The 16,262-nt window shown below is 31.4% G+C and overlaps 1 protein-coding gene across 1 annotated transcript in view; it reads right to left on the bottom strand.

The window, feature by feature from the left end:
- Positions 1-495: 495 nt before the first annotated feature.
- The window catches only part of LOC145302233 (N-alpha-acetyltransferase 38, NatC auxiliary subunit-like), a 37,500-nt gene continuing 21,733 nt past the window's right edge, over positions 496-16,262 (bottom strand). The window contains exons 3-4 of the mRNA XM_080144641.1: positions 7,969-8,040; positions 496-651 (exon numbers count right to left, since the gene is read on the bottom strand). Coding sequence (XP_080000767.1) covers positions 539-651; positions 7,969-8,040 — 185 coding nt within the window. The 3' untranslated portion in view covers positions 496-538. The remainder of the gene's footprint in view (positions 652-7,968; positions 8,041-16,262) is intronic.

The following is a 16,262-nucleotide window of genomic DNA, read 5'->3' as shown; positions in this document are numbered from 1 at the left end:
AATTATCTTGCTGATCCCAGTTGAGGGGAGCAAAACGTGAAACATCTGCTCATTTTGATTGTTGAATTCTCATGCTTTTATTCTTTGCCAATCTGTAATTGATAATCTTCATTCAACATTTTTTTCGATTCAGCAGCGCACAGAGCCACTAAAACATAAGAGGCCACTCTGAATTAGGATGCCCCTATTAATCTGGCCCCTAAGTGAGGAATTGTGCAGCGAGATGTTTGTTCACATTACATTTATGCATGTTGGTATAGTCGATAGTTTTACACTTTTCGCAAGATTTGCTAATGTTGGCTGGGGGACTGGGCAAAAGTCCATCATATAATAAAAAATTTGAATGGCCAACCAACAATTAAGACCGTGCGACTAACAGACAAAGCCTCTTACAAAAATAAGTGGTTCATCTGAAAAAGAAAAAAAAGGATTCTTCTCTTTGCAATTTACGTAAGAAAAGAAAATCAGGGTTGAGGAACAAGAACAAAAAACAAATTAATTGACAAATATTTTAATACAAAAAAATTTTTTTTTTAATTTAAATAACTTGAGGTGATGGTGGTTTTCCTTCATCAACGTGGAGGCTGACAATATGATGGCCTGGAACCATTGCCAAACCCAAAATACGAGGTTCTTCATGTTCATCGGAATCTGAAACGACAAGTGATTGTTTTTTTTCGATGAATTATCAAAACTGATTTTATGTTCTCATTTAACAAATGAAATAAAATTTGTTCGTTTGAAAAATTGACTACGTTTATGATCCATTGTTTAGCTGATGGGAAAACACTTAAAAAGGAGATTTTGCCAATTGTGCGATAAGTTTTCAAGCTTGTTACAGGGAGCTTGCCTACCTTTGTGGCAGAGTTCACAACATGTTCCATATATTTCTTCCAATTCATGTTGCCTAAAAATGTCAGGCCAAGAAGTTTTGACGTTGAACACAGGAAGAGTACTATTGGTCATGACAGTGTTTATTTTATTTTTTTTTTAAAGAAAGGAGTCACTAGTTAACAAGGCCTAAAAGCCATTCGAAGATAAGGGTTAATATGTACAGTAGTTAATGGGTCAATATCATAGTAATCTGGATTACTTAAGGAGATGGCTCATCAAGAATTTGTTTACATTGGACTTGAAGTCAGCTGGGGAAACAGGCGTGCAGTTCTAAGAAAGAGGTTTTGTTCATAGAATCCACGTTTAGGTTTAGGCACAGATAAAGACTGGGGGAAATTATTGATAGTGATTTCAACTAGACGAGTGTTTTTTGTGAAAGTTTGGTAAGGGGCGGGGGGGGACTATAAATTGGAGCTCACACAAGCACTTGCCATGAAAATAATGATAAAGCAAAGACAGACTTGCAACGTCTCTTCTGTGAGAAAGAGGTTGCAAGGAAGAGAAAAAAGGGCATCCTCCATTAGGTTACAAAGTCTATTTTGAACTCTGTCAAAGCAGCATAAGTCTTTCTAGCAACTCCTGCCCAGATGTGACAACAGTACTCCATTCTTGGACGTACTTGGCTCTTATTTAGGAAGAGAATTGAATCGGGAGTGAGATATCTACTGGAGCAGTAGAATGATCCCACCATTTTCCCAGCGACCTTGGCATGTTGTTCTCCCCACCTTGGCATGTGATTTGATGTACGTGTTCTATTTCAGATCAAAAGTAAAGGTCAGACTCAGAAGCTTGTCAAAACATGAAAATCTTATAGTTGTCAAAGGAAAGGAGCAGAGGTAGAATTAAATGTCACCATTTTTGGTCACAATTCTACAACAAACTGGAAGCCATTTTCCAGGAATTCAGCATTTTATTTGTCTGTCGTGTATAATGATGTTATCAGCATAGAAATCCATCTCTGATGCAATTGCATCAAGGAAATCATTTCTGAAGATTAGCAATAACATGGGTCAAAGTATCAAACACTCACTGATATCATATTGTTTGGTTATATTGCTATTATTTTAGCTAAGAAAGATCTGATCATTTATATAATATTTTGCTTGTTCTTTCCTTAGTTAATCCATACGTTATGTTTTGAAAAAGATCAAATACAATTTTTGAACACCAAACTGCTTCATAAAAGGCTAAATTCGCAAGATTTTTAGCTTTAAAAAGGCTAATCTGACAACTCTGGACAAGGAGTGATCTCCCTCTGATATAGTCTCGTTTTCAAATATCATCATAATAATATAAGATCATTGTTGTAACGGTATGAAAAAGGAACTTGCATTAATTTCCACACGCAGCAGTTCTTTTGCTAAGAAAGAAGTCAGCGAAATATTATGCAAAAAAAGAGAATGTTCGAAAGAAACGGGGGGAGAACAACATTGTCTACCAAGAGATGCTGTATTGAAGAAGTAAGTTCAAGATTTTCTCTTACAATGTGATTTTATTATTTGTATTGAACTATGTAGCACAATATTATTTTGGAGATATTTATTAGTACGTATTATTTACTCGTTGGGGGGCTTTGCCCAGGCATAAAATACGCTTAAATATGATATTTTAATTTGTCCAGACTTCGTATATATTATCGAGTCATGATTTCAAAAGTGAAAAAAAAAGTATTTGAGTGCCATCAGCTAGAATCGAAATCGAAAGCAAAACTTTAGCATTCAAAGCTGGTGATGTTACCACTGTACCAACGTGACACGTATATAAAGTAATTAAAAGATTTTTTAAAAATCAGATGAATGTACAAAATGTTAAACGATTTTTTTAAATTTTGACGCATTAAAATCAATTTTAACTGCTAAAAACCTATAAAAGAACAGTCCATAAAAAATCCAATCATTTGAGCCCCCTCGTACTGCTTTGCCCCTTTCAGTTTCGGAAGAGATAGAGTTTGAAAATATGGAGACAGACAGACATATAGCAGTTTATATATTAGACTAGCAGGGGTACCCAGCATTGCCTAGGTGTGGTGAGGGGGGGGAGTTAAATCAAAACAAAATGGAAAATAAGCGAACGTAATAATCCTGTTTAAATATTATAACAAAAAAAAAAAAAAAAAAAAAAAAACAGCGAACAATTTTAAAACTTCTTTAAAAAAAAAAAAAAAATCGGAAAAACAAAAAAAAACAGTGAACGTGATTAAAAAAAGAAAACAAACAAAAAATGGCATAAATAACCCGTTTCAATATTAAAACTTTAAAAATCGAAAAAAAAAAAATGTCTGACATCTTGGCTCGAACCTGCAATTTTAAGATGACAACGCCACTACTATAACGACTGGTCTATGACCGCGTGAGCGAAATTAGGTAGTTTTTTTTTTTTTTTATTTAAACTAATTCAAGGACATTTTTTTTCGCATGCATGTATGGCTAAATTGTCGTGATGGAATGATTTTTTGTTACCCTCCCTGTAGAAAAGTGCCCTATTGAGGATGAAGGAATTAATGTTTTTAGCCAATTTTTCGTCCGAAGAGTCAAGCTTCAAAATGATACCGATCTCATGAAAATCCGTCGCCTCTGTCGAAAGTTTTTGAGACATGCATACACTTAGACAGGTGAGATTTATATATTAGATTAGTACTTTTTATTTTATTAGTATTTACGTATTAATTTATCTCATTTGGGTCAGTTCTATATTTAAAATACAAGCAACATTATTTAAAATACAAGCAACATTATTTTCAACAAAATGTTCATAAACTAATAGTTGCTGCATGTTATTGGTTTTTTGGGGCAGAAAAACCAATAATTTTTTACGCTACCAAAAAAATATCAGCTTCATTAAAACATTTGTTGATTAAATATATTTCTCATTCCGTGAAATTTCCACAGGTCCTGCTAGTTTTAAATATCTGTCCAGTAATTCAAGAGAAACCATCATTTTATTACAACTAATCTAGTTAGTTTAGAATTATTGTATGTTCACATTTTTTAATAAAAAATTAAGAATCATCCTTTAACATTTATCAGAAATAAATTTTTTTTTAAAAATCAATTTGTTTTTGTCTTCCTTCTCAACACAGGGTTTGGACAAAATCATAGAAACATGAATTTCACATCAATATTAAAACAGGTAAAAAAATTACCAAAATGTTGGTTCCATTTTATTTTTTTTTTATTTTTAAATGGTCATTACTGTCTTGAATTGGTTAAAATTATTTTTTTATATCACATTATGCATATTGGTAAGAAAACGTAAAATGACTGATCGATCAAATTTCAAAAGAAAGCAGATTGTTGGTGCCTGTATGGCAGATGTTGATGTAACGGTAGTGGCTGAGATGGTGGTCGTATCAAGAGGAACTGTCTCGAAGATATGTACGAAAAAGAAAAACATCCTCCTTTAAAACAAAATTCGGACAAAAAAGCCGACTTTGTCTGAAAGAGATCATAGCTGTTTTGTAAGAATTGGGAAGAAAGAACCATGTCATCCAGAAAAAACACCCGTGATTATTTTCTATTATTTTGTCCAATCTGTGTATTTCCATTCTTGCATTGATATAGCCATGACTCCTTTATATACAAGTCAAACAATTTTTATTCATTAAAAAACATTTGAAATTTTTTATCATTTTACAATCGAGAATGAAATGAAATATGTATGTTATATGTTTAAAAGCCAAATTACAACACAAAGATTTTGTAAAACAAACAAACATTTAAAATCTGGGTAGTTTTTTTTGGGGTTTTTTTTTTTTATCTATTAGAAGCGTTGACTGAAATTTGAAATATAAAAAACGTATTGAATACGTTTGAAGCCAAAATTGCAACGCGAAATAACTAAAACAAAAAAGTGTTTATTTTTTAAGAAATATATTTCGGAGTAAAACTTCTTTGTCAATCTTTTATATTTTTTTTTTTACTTAACATCATGGCGAAGAAAAACAAGCTGCGCGTGTGTGGCCCCCTCTCGTGCTGCATGTGAGATGACGCCACAAAAAATAGTGAAGAAATGATGACTGTGAGAAGGGCCAACAGTTTCAGAAAAATCTAATGGATAGGGCAAAAGTTATGGGGTAAAAAGTGTCAGTTTTTGCAATTTTAGGGCATTTGTGACCCCTTTTGAGCCCCTGGGAACGCCGAATCCCAGTGAAAATAGACAAATGATGCAGTTTCACACCTTAAAACATGTATATTTGAATTCAGCACCATGGAAAACTACTATATAGACATACATGTCAAGTTTTTGAGTAATATGAAAAAAGCTCCGAAAAGGCATGTTTTTTTAGCCCTAAAAGTCCCAGAGGGATGCGAACCAGAATTTTGCCAGGGTCACCCATACTGAATTTATATTAAGAACAATAGCCTCCACATTTTGGCCAAGTTTCAGAAAAATCTAATGGATGGATCAAACGCTATGAGTCAAAAAGTGTCATTTTTTACCTCTTTTGAGCTCCTAGGAAAGCCGAATCCCAGTGTAAATGAATAACAGTACAGTTTCAAGCCTTAACACATGTATATTTGAGTTGACCACTGTGAAAAGACATTATATAGTCAGACATATCAAGTTTTTGTTGAAAAATATGAAAAAAGAGCTGCAAAAAGAGGCGTTTTAAACACTAAAATCCCCGGGATGCGAACCAGAATTTTGCCAAAGTCACCCATACTGGATTTATATTAAGAACAATGGGCTCCAACTTTGGCCAAGTTTCAGAAAAATCTAATGGATGGAACAAACGTTATGGGGCAAAATGTGTCATTTTGGGGCATTTTTGACCTCTTTTGAGCCCTTAGGGGCGCAACGGGAATTTTTGCAAAAAAAAATTTTTTTACTGTGCACATCTATTTAATGAAATAGAATTTGAGCCAAAATTTCAGGAAAAACTAATGGACGATTATCTGGCAATAGTCGGGACTAACAGACGCACGGAAGTCACTGAAAACATAGGTCCCACTCTGATAAATCGGGGGGACCAAAAAATATAAAAGATTAACAAGGGTGTGTTACTCCGAAATATATTAAAAATAAACACTTTTTTATTGTAGTAATTTCGCGTTGCAATTTTGGCTTCAAACATATTCAATATGTATTTTATTTTTCAAACATTTGTTTAAAATTAATAATTTTGACACACTTCCTCAGAACATATATATTTTTTTTCCATGCCATGATGTTATTAAAACAGAATTTAGAAGTAGAAAATTGAGTTGATGTGTGTGGAATGGTTAGGTTGTGTTTTCCGTGATAAAAGTGTCAAAATTATTAATTTTAAACAAACGTTATAATTTGACATTTAAACGTTTAACATCCATATTTCATTTGAAAATTTAAACGCTTATATTATGGAGAACACAATTTAACCTATCAAGGATGAATTATTGTTTTTTATTTAAAAATTTTTTTTATGGTTTTGTAATTTTTTTTTTTACATCTTAGTCATCATTTATCAAGGCCCTGAAGCCACTCGGCTATAAGTGTTATAGCGTGTACAATGTAATGTAATCAATGGAATAATATTGTAGTAATCGTTAGTAATGGAGATTTGATAAAGTGTCTTACTTAAGGCGCGGTTTATCAGGAATTTGTTTATGTTGGATTTGAAGACATTGAGGTTGTCGTCAGGTGGAAACCAGGCAAACAGAAGAGAGTTCCACAGGCATGCACTTTGTTTTTTTTGTTTTTTTTTTTTTTACACAGTGATCACCACTTATCAAGGCCCGGAAGCCACTCAGGGATAAGGGTTATTACAAGTACATTACGTTAGTGTGGAGATTTGATGAAGTGTTTAATTAAGGGGGCGGTTCATTATTATCTTCTAAGAAAGAAGCTTTGTTCATTAAATTTACGTTTTGATTTAGGCACAGATAAAGAATGGGGAAAATTTTTGACAGTGGTTTCAGCTAGACGGGCGTTTTTCGTGAAAGATCGGCGAGGGGAGACCAGAGATTGGAGCTCAGTCGAGCACTTGCCATGGAAATAACGATAAAACAAAGACAAGCTTGCATTCCCTACTAAGCTACAAAGTCTATTTTGTACTCTGTCTGTACTCTGGCTGTTTCTAGCAGTATTTTCTTTAAAATGAACTTTGCATTTAAATGGTAAAAATTGTTTTTTTTACAAAATTGAAACGATGGTGTGGTAATTACATTTGGATTGTCCAAAAAGTAATTGGAAGCTGATTTAGGATAAAATGGATGAGAATACTGTAGAATATTCACAAGTTGTTTGCATTAATTTTTATTTTTTTTTGTGCTTTTTTAAACATTTTCCCTTTATTCCTAACAAAGGGAAATAACTGTGTATAGACAAATAGTTTTGTTTTATATTTTTATATATCTCTATTAATAATAATACAGTTATGTTGTTTTTATATTCAAAAATCATTTTTTTCTTTGCATCGAATTGCATTTTATTCTTAACAACATACTGCAACGACATGCATAAAAAAGTTAACTAGAATCAAATATTGATTTTGTGAGAAGAAAGCTATCGATGACAAAGAAATGATAGAGAGACTTAATCCTCTGACTTGTTTTGAGTAGGATTGAAACCGCTATCTTCAGACAATGCTCACCTGGATTCAACACCTCTACCCACTGCGCTATGGATCCCAAATATATAATACCATTCGGTACGGGCCCAACAATAGAAGACCAACTATTCAGGGCTGATGCCGCAGTGGATAGAGACGTTGAATCTCTACGGTTCCAGGTAAGCATTGTCTGAAGATAGCGGTTTCAATCCTACCCAAAGTAGGCCAAAGGATTAGTTGGCCAAAACATGGTGAGACAACAACTATGGAAGGCAGTAATTACTGGGGATAGTTACAAGACTTAGCATTCCTATACTGTTGCGGTGAATCACCTGATGAAAGCCAGAGAAATAGTTGGCCGAAACGTGGTGAAACAACAACCACCATGAGGACAACAGTCCCCAAATAAATAAATAAACAAACAAATTACTCATCTCAAAGGATTCCAATAAAAAAATAATATATAAGACTAACTTTACTTTATTAAATAATCCAACATGATTGTAAGATTCATAGTTTTGTGGGGAAAAAACAGATGAACCTACCAGGAGAATTCAGATATTCCTCACAAGAACCAAGAATGACATTTCTGTCTTTGTCGGTGCAAACAAAAATACCTGTGCAAAGGAGAAAAAAAAAAAGCATTTCTTTCAGAAAAAAATAAAATGATTAAAAAAATTTTTTTCTTCATTCAAATAATCAATATTTTGTTTTTAATCTATAAAAAAGAAAATAATTTTGTATTGTCAACTACTTGGAATATTAAATCTTGAAAGAGGAGACTTTGGTTGTTTGGTCACATTAAAAGTAGATATACAATAGATAGCAGCATAAATTGTCAGGGGAAGGCCAAAGCAAACATGATATGGATGAATTTGAGAAAAAAAAAATGTATATCTGGTCAAAGATGCATTAATTTGAAAGTTCATTTCTAAAAACCACCCAACACACGCAAGTATGAAAAAAAAAACAATTATATCCGAAGTGAACATACAAGTGATGCCGATTTAAAAAATGAAATTGATTAACGCCACCTTTACTCTCACCATAATCACAATCATGTAATATTTTTTGTTTTACACAAAGGAATCATATACGGCAAAGGGATATTTATGTTGAGGAGGTGTTTATGTTGAGGAGGTACAAGTGTTTTGAGTTCGTCAGAACACTTCCCATTAAAATCCTTGTGAAACAGACACAGAGATGCAATATTTTGTTGATGGGACGGAAGTTGAAGTTTGCTTAACAGTGCAACACCTATTAAGTTGGTGACTCTTTTTTAACTTATTTTTTTAACAAATATTCCATTTTTATACAAGCTTGACGAAAAAATGATTCAAGTTATGAATGAAAAAAAAATGCATTCAAGTTATGAATGAAAAAAAAATGCATTCAACTTATGAATGAAAAAAAAATGCATTCAAGTTATGAATGAAAAAAAAAAATGCATTCAAGTTATGAATGAAAAAAAAATGCATTCAAGTTATGAATGAAAAAAAAAATGCATTCAAGTTATGAATGAAAAAAAAAATGCATTCAAGTTATGAATGAAAAAAAAAATGCATTCAAGTTATGAATGAAAAAAAAATGCATTCAAGTTATGAATGAAAAAAAAATGCATTCAAGTTATGAATGAAAAAAAAATGCATTCAAGTTATGAATGAAAAAAAAAATGCATTCAAGTTATGAATGAAAAAAAAATGCATTCAACTTATGAATGAAAAAAAAAATGCATTCAAGTTATGAATGAAAAAAAAAATGCATTCAAGTTATGAATGAAAAAAAAAATGCATTCAAGTTATGAATGAAAAAAAAATGCATTCAAGTTATGAATGAAAAAAAAAAACAGCAATAAGTTTGTGCGTAAAGGAAACAAATGCCGATGTGAAAGCTTTATCTACTAAATCATGTTCATTTAATAACTTTCAACAATGACCATGATTTAGTAGATAAAGTACTTAGTAAAATTCGGTTGTGAAGTTACACTCTTCTTGAGGTTGAAGGTTCAATCCTCAGCGTGGGCGACACTTAAAATATAATTGTGAATTATTTAGGACTTCTACCCAGTCATGCCTGATGGAACAAGAACATACTACCCTCATGGATTAAATAAAGTATTCTGTTCGAAATTCAGTGCAGAATTCTGAGTTCAACAAGATACACCTGAAGAAGGTCAAAAGTTACATCGATTGAACGTCGTGAAAATAACACTCAAGATGAGAATAATAGAAGAATCCAAATCATATGAATTTCAATTTTGTATTTGTGAATTTTCCAGTTGTATTTATTATAAATAAATTATAAATATATTCAACGCAGCTAGTTAATATGATAAATTATAGTTAATATGATAAATTATAAATATATTCAATGCAGCTAGTTAATATGATAAAACTCTGATAAAAAATCCGGTTTGGAGTCCGAATCGGCATATGATGAAGCACTGCAACACCTTTCCTGCAGCTGTGTTGGCTCCAACCATATTGGCTTGCCTTTCTGTCAGATTTTGCCTGCAAGGCCGAGAGGGGGACCCTGGTAACTGGTCAAAACTGGGTCCTCTTATCACCAGCCCAGGCCTGCATCAGGAAAGGCAACTCCAGTTTCAACTTTGGTTGTTTGGTCACATTAAAAGTAGATGTACAATAGATAGCAGCATAAATTGTCAGCAAACATGATATGGATGAATTTGAGAAAAAAAAAAATGTATATCTGGTCAAAGATGCATTAATTTCAAAGTTCATTTCTAAAAGCCACCCAACACACGCAAGCATGAAAAAAAAAAAAAATACAAATTACTTTTTTTTTTTTTGTTAAAGCAGACACTGCTGTGCACTAGACTAGATGCAGAATACCATTGTCACATTAGACAGAAGGTTGCCATCAGAATGGAAATCATTAATTATAAATAGATAATTCTAAAATTTAAAAGAAAAATAAATAAATATGTAGTAATCTGAAGTAATAATTAGTGATAAAATTCTACATGTCGAAATACGAAACGAATAAATATTGGAAGCAGAAAATCTTCATTCAAAATATAAAAACTAAAGTGTGGAGTTCAAACATTTAACTGCATTTCCAAATTTCCAATTCCTGGAATTTTAAAAAGAATTGACTCAAGCTTGGACTCCTAAATAAATTTGCACTTGTATATTGCTGACAATTTCCACCTCAACACTTCATCTCAGATCACAAGTTCGTATACTGAGAAAATTTTTTTTTTTTTTAATCATTAATTTAACACGTGGAAGTATAAAAATTGGATTTTTCTGGTCACATTTTTTGGAATGCATACTTTTCCAAAACACTTTCCAATCAACAACCCCCCCCTTTATTTTCTAAACACATAAGGGTGAAACTTTGGTTAATTAGCTTGAAAATTCTATGAACAAAAAAACACAAATAGAATATATTGTAACTGCAGAGATAAAAAAGCTAGTGATATGTGTTGAATCAAGAATATAGTAAACAAAGTTACGATCAACGAAGAAAGTATTAATGAAAACATGTTTTTCAACACATCATATTAACTAGCTGCGTTGGATATTATAAATACAACTGGAAAATTCACAAATACAAAATTGAAATTCATATGATTTGGATTCTTCTATTATTCTCATCTTGAGTGTTATTTTCACGACGTTCAATCGATGTAACTTTTGACCTTCTTCAGGTGTATCTTGTTGAACTCAGAATTCTGCACTGAATTTCGAACAGAATACTTTATTTAATCCATGAGGGTAGAATGTTCTTGTTCCATCAGGCATCTACTAAATCATGGTCATTGTTGAAAGTTATTAAATGACCATGATTTAGTAGATAAAGCTTTCACATCGGCATTTGTTTCTTTTACGCACAAACTTATTGCTGTTTTTTTTTTTCATTCATAACTTGAATGCATTTTTTTTTCATTCATAACTTGAATGCATTTTTTTTTCATTCATAACTTGAATGCATTTTTTTTTCATTCATAACTTGAATGCATTTTTTTTTCATTCATAACTTGAATGCATTTTTTTTTTCATTCATAACTTGAATGCATTTTTTTTTCATTCATAACTTGAATGCATTTTTTTTTCATTCATAACTTGAATGCATTTTTTTTTCATTCATAACTTGAATGCATTTTTTTTTTCATTCATAACTTGAATGCATTTTTTTTCATTCATAACTTGAATGCATTTTTTTTTCATTCATAACTTGAATGCATTTTTTTTTTCATTCATAACTTGAATGCATTTTTTTTTCATTCATAACTTGAATGCATTTTTTTTTTCATTCATAAGTTGAATGCATTTTTTTTTCATTCATAACTTGAATGCATTTTTTTTTCATTCATAACTTGAATGCATTTTTTTTTCATTCATAACTTGAATCATTTTTTCGTCAAGCTTGTATAAAAATGGAATATTTGTTAAAAAATAAAAGTTAAAAAAGAGTCACCAACTTAATAGGTGTTGCACTGTTAAGCAAACTCCAACTTCCGTCCCATCAACAAAATATTGCATCTCTGTGTCTGTTTCACAAAGATTTTAATGGGAAGTGTTCTGACGAACTCAAAACACTTGTACCTCCTCAACATAAACACCTCCTCAACATAAATACCCCCTCAACATAAATACCTCCTCAACATAAATACCCCCTCAACATAAATACCCCCTCAACATAAACACCCCCTCAACATAAATACCTCCTCAACATAAACACCTCCTCAACATAAATACCCCCTCAACATAAACACCTCCTCAACATAAATACCCCCTCAACATAAATACCTCCTCAACATAAATACCCCCTCAACATAAACACCTCCTCAACATAAATACCTCCTCAACATAAATATCCCCTCAGCATAAATATCCTCTCAACATAAATATCCTCTCAACATAAATACCCCCTCAACATAAATACCTCCTCAATATAAATACCCTGTCAGCATAAATACCTCCTCAACATAAATACCTCCTCAACATAAATACCCCCTCAACATAAATACCTCCTCAACATAAATATCCCCTCAACATAAATATCCCAAGTAAATCAACAAACAGCAAAATCCCACCCCTACACCATAGAGATCCTTCGGTGCTGGAAAACTTTCTACTCAAATAGTTACTTTCCTCAAACTGCAAGACTTTGGGATTTCAAACTGCAACGACATGCAAAAGTTCAAATGTAATGCGAACAAATCTTGCTGCTCAATTCCCTATATAGTATCACTGTAAATTATGTCCCAAATGGTAACCCTTACGTCAAAGTGATACTGTGTTTGGTTTGAGTGAAATGACAGTAAAAAAAAGAAACCAGGAATATGATATTTGGTTGAATTTGAACATATTTCTGCGAGTGAAAAATTTATCAAAATACAAAGAAACAAAATAATGCAAGACATATTTTTAACTGATATACAACAAACTCAATAAAGTGATATAACTTTTAAAACATGCGAATACAAAAATGGAAGTTGTTAAGAGATCACCAGTTCATAAAGGAATTATGTTTTCAAGTTATGACTGTAAGAAAAACTTGCTATACTATTAGTGATGGGACGATTTTAATATTTTTTCGATCCTGATACGATTATTGATTTTGATTCTTATAAGTCTTTAAATATTTAACTATAACGTTCTATATTTTTCTTGATTACTGTCAAACACACATTTTAAATGTGCAGATTTTAGTTTTACTACTAGTTTAAAATCAATAAATATTGATTATTTTACTAACAGGCCACCTAGCATTGCCTAATCATAAAATGCACTTAAATATGATATTTTTGATTAATGCAGATTTTGTATTTATTATTATATTATATTGGACCCAATGTATAGTAATGATTTAAAAAGTTAAAAAAAAATAACTCGTGTGCCACCACCAAGAATCGAAGCCAAAATGTTTAGCTTACAATTTACTTTTTCTTTTGACATTAATGCCTCAGCTATGAAGACATCTTTGCTGCAAGGCTAAAAATTAAAACATGAGCTATTACGTTACGCATGCATATTCGTAATGCCGTCATTCGACCTTCACCTAGCAAATTCCATTTTTTTAAATTTCATATTTCTGCACCAATTTTTCCCGGCTAAAAGCCAAATATAAAGTTTTACATGTGTTCAAATACCCTATATATTAAGTTCCATATCTGTAGACCAAAAATTGACAGAAGAGTTTGGCAGGCAAAATTTTTTAAACAAATATATATACACATACATAAATATATAGAAAGAGGTTTGTGTTTACAATAAACTTTTTACGCAAATATTATGCAAGTATAAATCATGTAGAATATCTGCATGAATATAATTACACATAATAGTTAACTAAAGATGATCATCTCATAAGAAAATCGATAAAAACTAATAGGGAATTAATTAAAATGAATGTTTAAAAGAATATGCAAATTAGCTAGATCTTTTGCAGATGAATGCAATTCCACAACCCATATATAAGAAAATTGTATTTTCTTTTTAAATAAATAGAAAAGAGGGTTTTTAATATAAATATCAATGCACACAAAAAAAAAAAAAATTCATAGATTATTACTATCAGAGTAATAATCTATGAATTTTTTTTTTTTTTTGTGTGCAATGGAAGATTTTGCTTGAAACCAAATCAAAAAGATAATTAAAGAAATCATTTTTGGCATCGGAAAATAGGCACAATTTTTTCTGATTTCAATACGGATTCCTGAAAATGTTCTGATTTTACAGATTCCCAATTCCAATTAATCGTCTGAACACTGTATATTACTATGTTTTCATATTGAACTTGCCTCAAAATGGTGTTTATGCAGCAGTAAAACGTAAAAATACAAAATAAAAAATTAAAATAATTTCTTATCAATTGCATTTCATGTTTTGTTCATTTGAAAAAGGGATGTTAGTTTCGAAAGATTAGGATGAACATGCATAAATAAAAATATTAAAATATCGTCTTATCTAATACGCGATATTCAAAAGCTATCTACTCGAATAGTATAGGGTCTATCAGATCTGTGCTATGAAAACTAACTTCAAAAAAAAAAAACTTAACCTTTTCTTCGGACAATTACACACTGATCTCATTTTGGCCTACAATTTCTTCAATGGGCATTATAATCGTTGTGACGGAACTAACCTGTGTTACCTACTCATAGACTATTCCACACTCAATAAATACCAGAAGACCAAGACGTAAGGTGGAAGTCGATATCCAGTGGATTACCCTAGTCGTTTGTCAGTTAGATGAACTACCCATCTTTTTGTATGTTTTTGTAATACATGTTGTTACCGTATTCCGCAATTCTGTTTTCCTTAAAACTAGGCACCGCCAAAAATGGCCGCAAAATCAAGTTGTTGTTGTTTTTTAAAACTAAATTACATTTATTAAAATCCATTATTTCTGAGTAACTTTTTTTTTTCCAGGAAGATAAAACCCTGAATTTTATCATATAGAAAACAGAATAATATAAAACTTTTTCTACTATTTTTAATTCAATTTTAAATGTTAAATTTTCCCAAAAAGTTAACAATTGACATTTTTTGTCTTGCACAAAAAACGTACTTATATATTAAAAAAAAAGGGTTTTTGAAATAATTAATTAATTTATTTATTTATTGTCTAACTAAGATTTAGGATGATTTTCTAAGAGAATATGCAAAAATATTATAATATAAGTACCTGAATTTTAAATAATTCCACTTATTCATATAGGTAACCAAATATTTCGCGTCGACGTAGAGTTCAGATCGACTCTGTTTACGTTTTCTTTTGATGATAAGAAAACTATGGAAGACCAAACAGGCCAAAAAAACTTATTTTTCAGTGACGAAAATTTCAATGTATTATTAAGCTGAGGCTGGCCAGTACCAGATGGGTGACCATTTGTATGAGTTTGGTTTTTAATGTGTATGTGTGTGGGGGCCAGGCTCCCCAAAATGGGGGGGGGCAATTTAAAGCAGAATAAAAAAAAATTATTTCAGCGCGTTTGGTCCACCGTAGTCGAAAGGCGGCAAACGTTTTCAAATGAGATCGAAAAAAATGATGCTATTTTTAACACAAAGGGCACAATATTTATCGAATTTTTTTTTTTGTATCGATTATTCAAAGCATGCCCTGTTTAATAATGGTCATGCATTATTCGGCTCGCTAAAAAAAAATTGTTAATTTATTTATCAAAAATTTTAAAATGGCTTTTTTCGTATAAATATTAAAAAAATCTTTTTTTTGTTTTGCTTAACTTAAATTAATTATTTTACTTAACATATTCACCGAATTTCACACTTCAAAACTCAAAAGCGGGATAATTAAACACAATCGAAGTTCTGATATTCAGACGTCAAAATAAGGTATGCAAACAATTTTTTTTTTTTTTTTTTTTTAATCTATAATTCTGTCCCTTACAACAACACAATGTTTTTTTCAGTTTCAGATGATTATTTTAAGCATATTTGTTCCCACTTCAAAACAAGGGGGGGTTTTGTAAGCAAAAAAATATATGTATATAAATATCGTTTATGAAAAATAAGTACACTGTTATAAAGTTCATTCTTCTCCTAATAATCGCTGAAAATTTCGTATTGATCGGATAATTACCTGATTTTTGGTAGATTTTTAAAAAGACAGTCCGTCAAAAAGTACTGACCTGCCCCCCCAGTTTTGGCGGTGCCTACTTAAAACTCTTTAACAGGACTATACCAATAATATACGTCAGGATCTATTATTTTGAGTACAAGAAAGAGATGCACACGGACACTACAAGAAACTATTTCACCATCAATTTTGATTGAATCAGAGGAGGGCCGGTTTCTTAATCAAGATCCCTAACGTTAAAATACACTTCCAAGGGAGGTAATAAATG

The sequence above is a fragment of the Euprymna scolopes genome, chromosome 2 (genome assembly GCF_053919585.1).
Source record: "Euprymna scolopes isolate OS-2025 chromosome 2, ASM5391958v1, whole genome shotgun sequence".
NCBI lineage: Eukaryota > Metazoa > Mollusca > Cephalopoda > Sepiida > Sepiolidae > Euprymna > Euprymna scolopes.
Note: the sequence above shows the minus strand (reverse complement) of the source record. Positions and strands in the feature narration are given on the sequence as shown.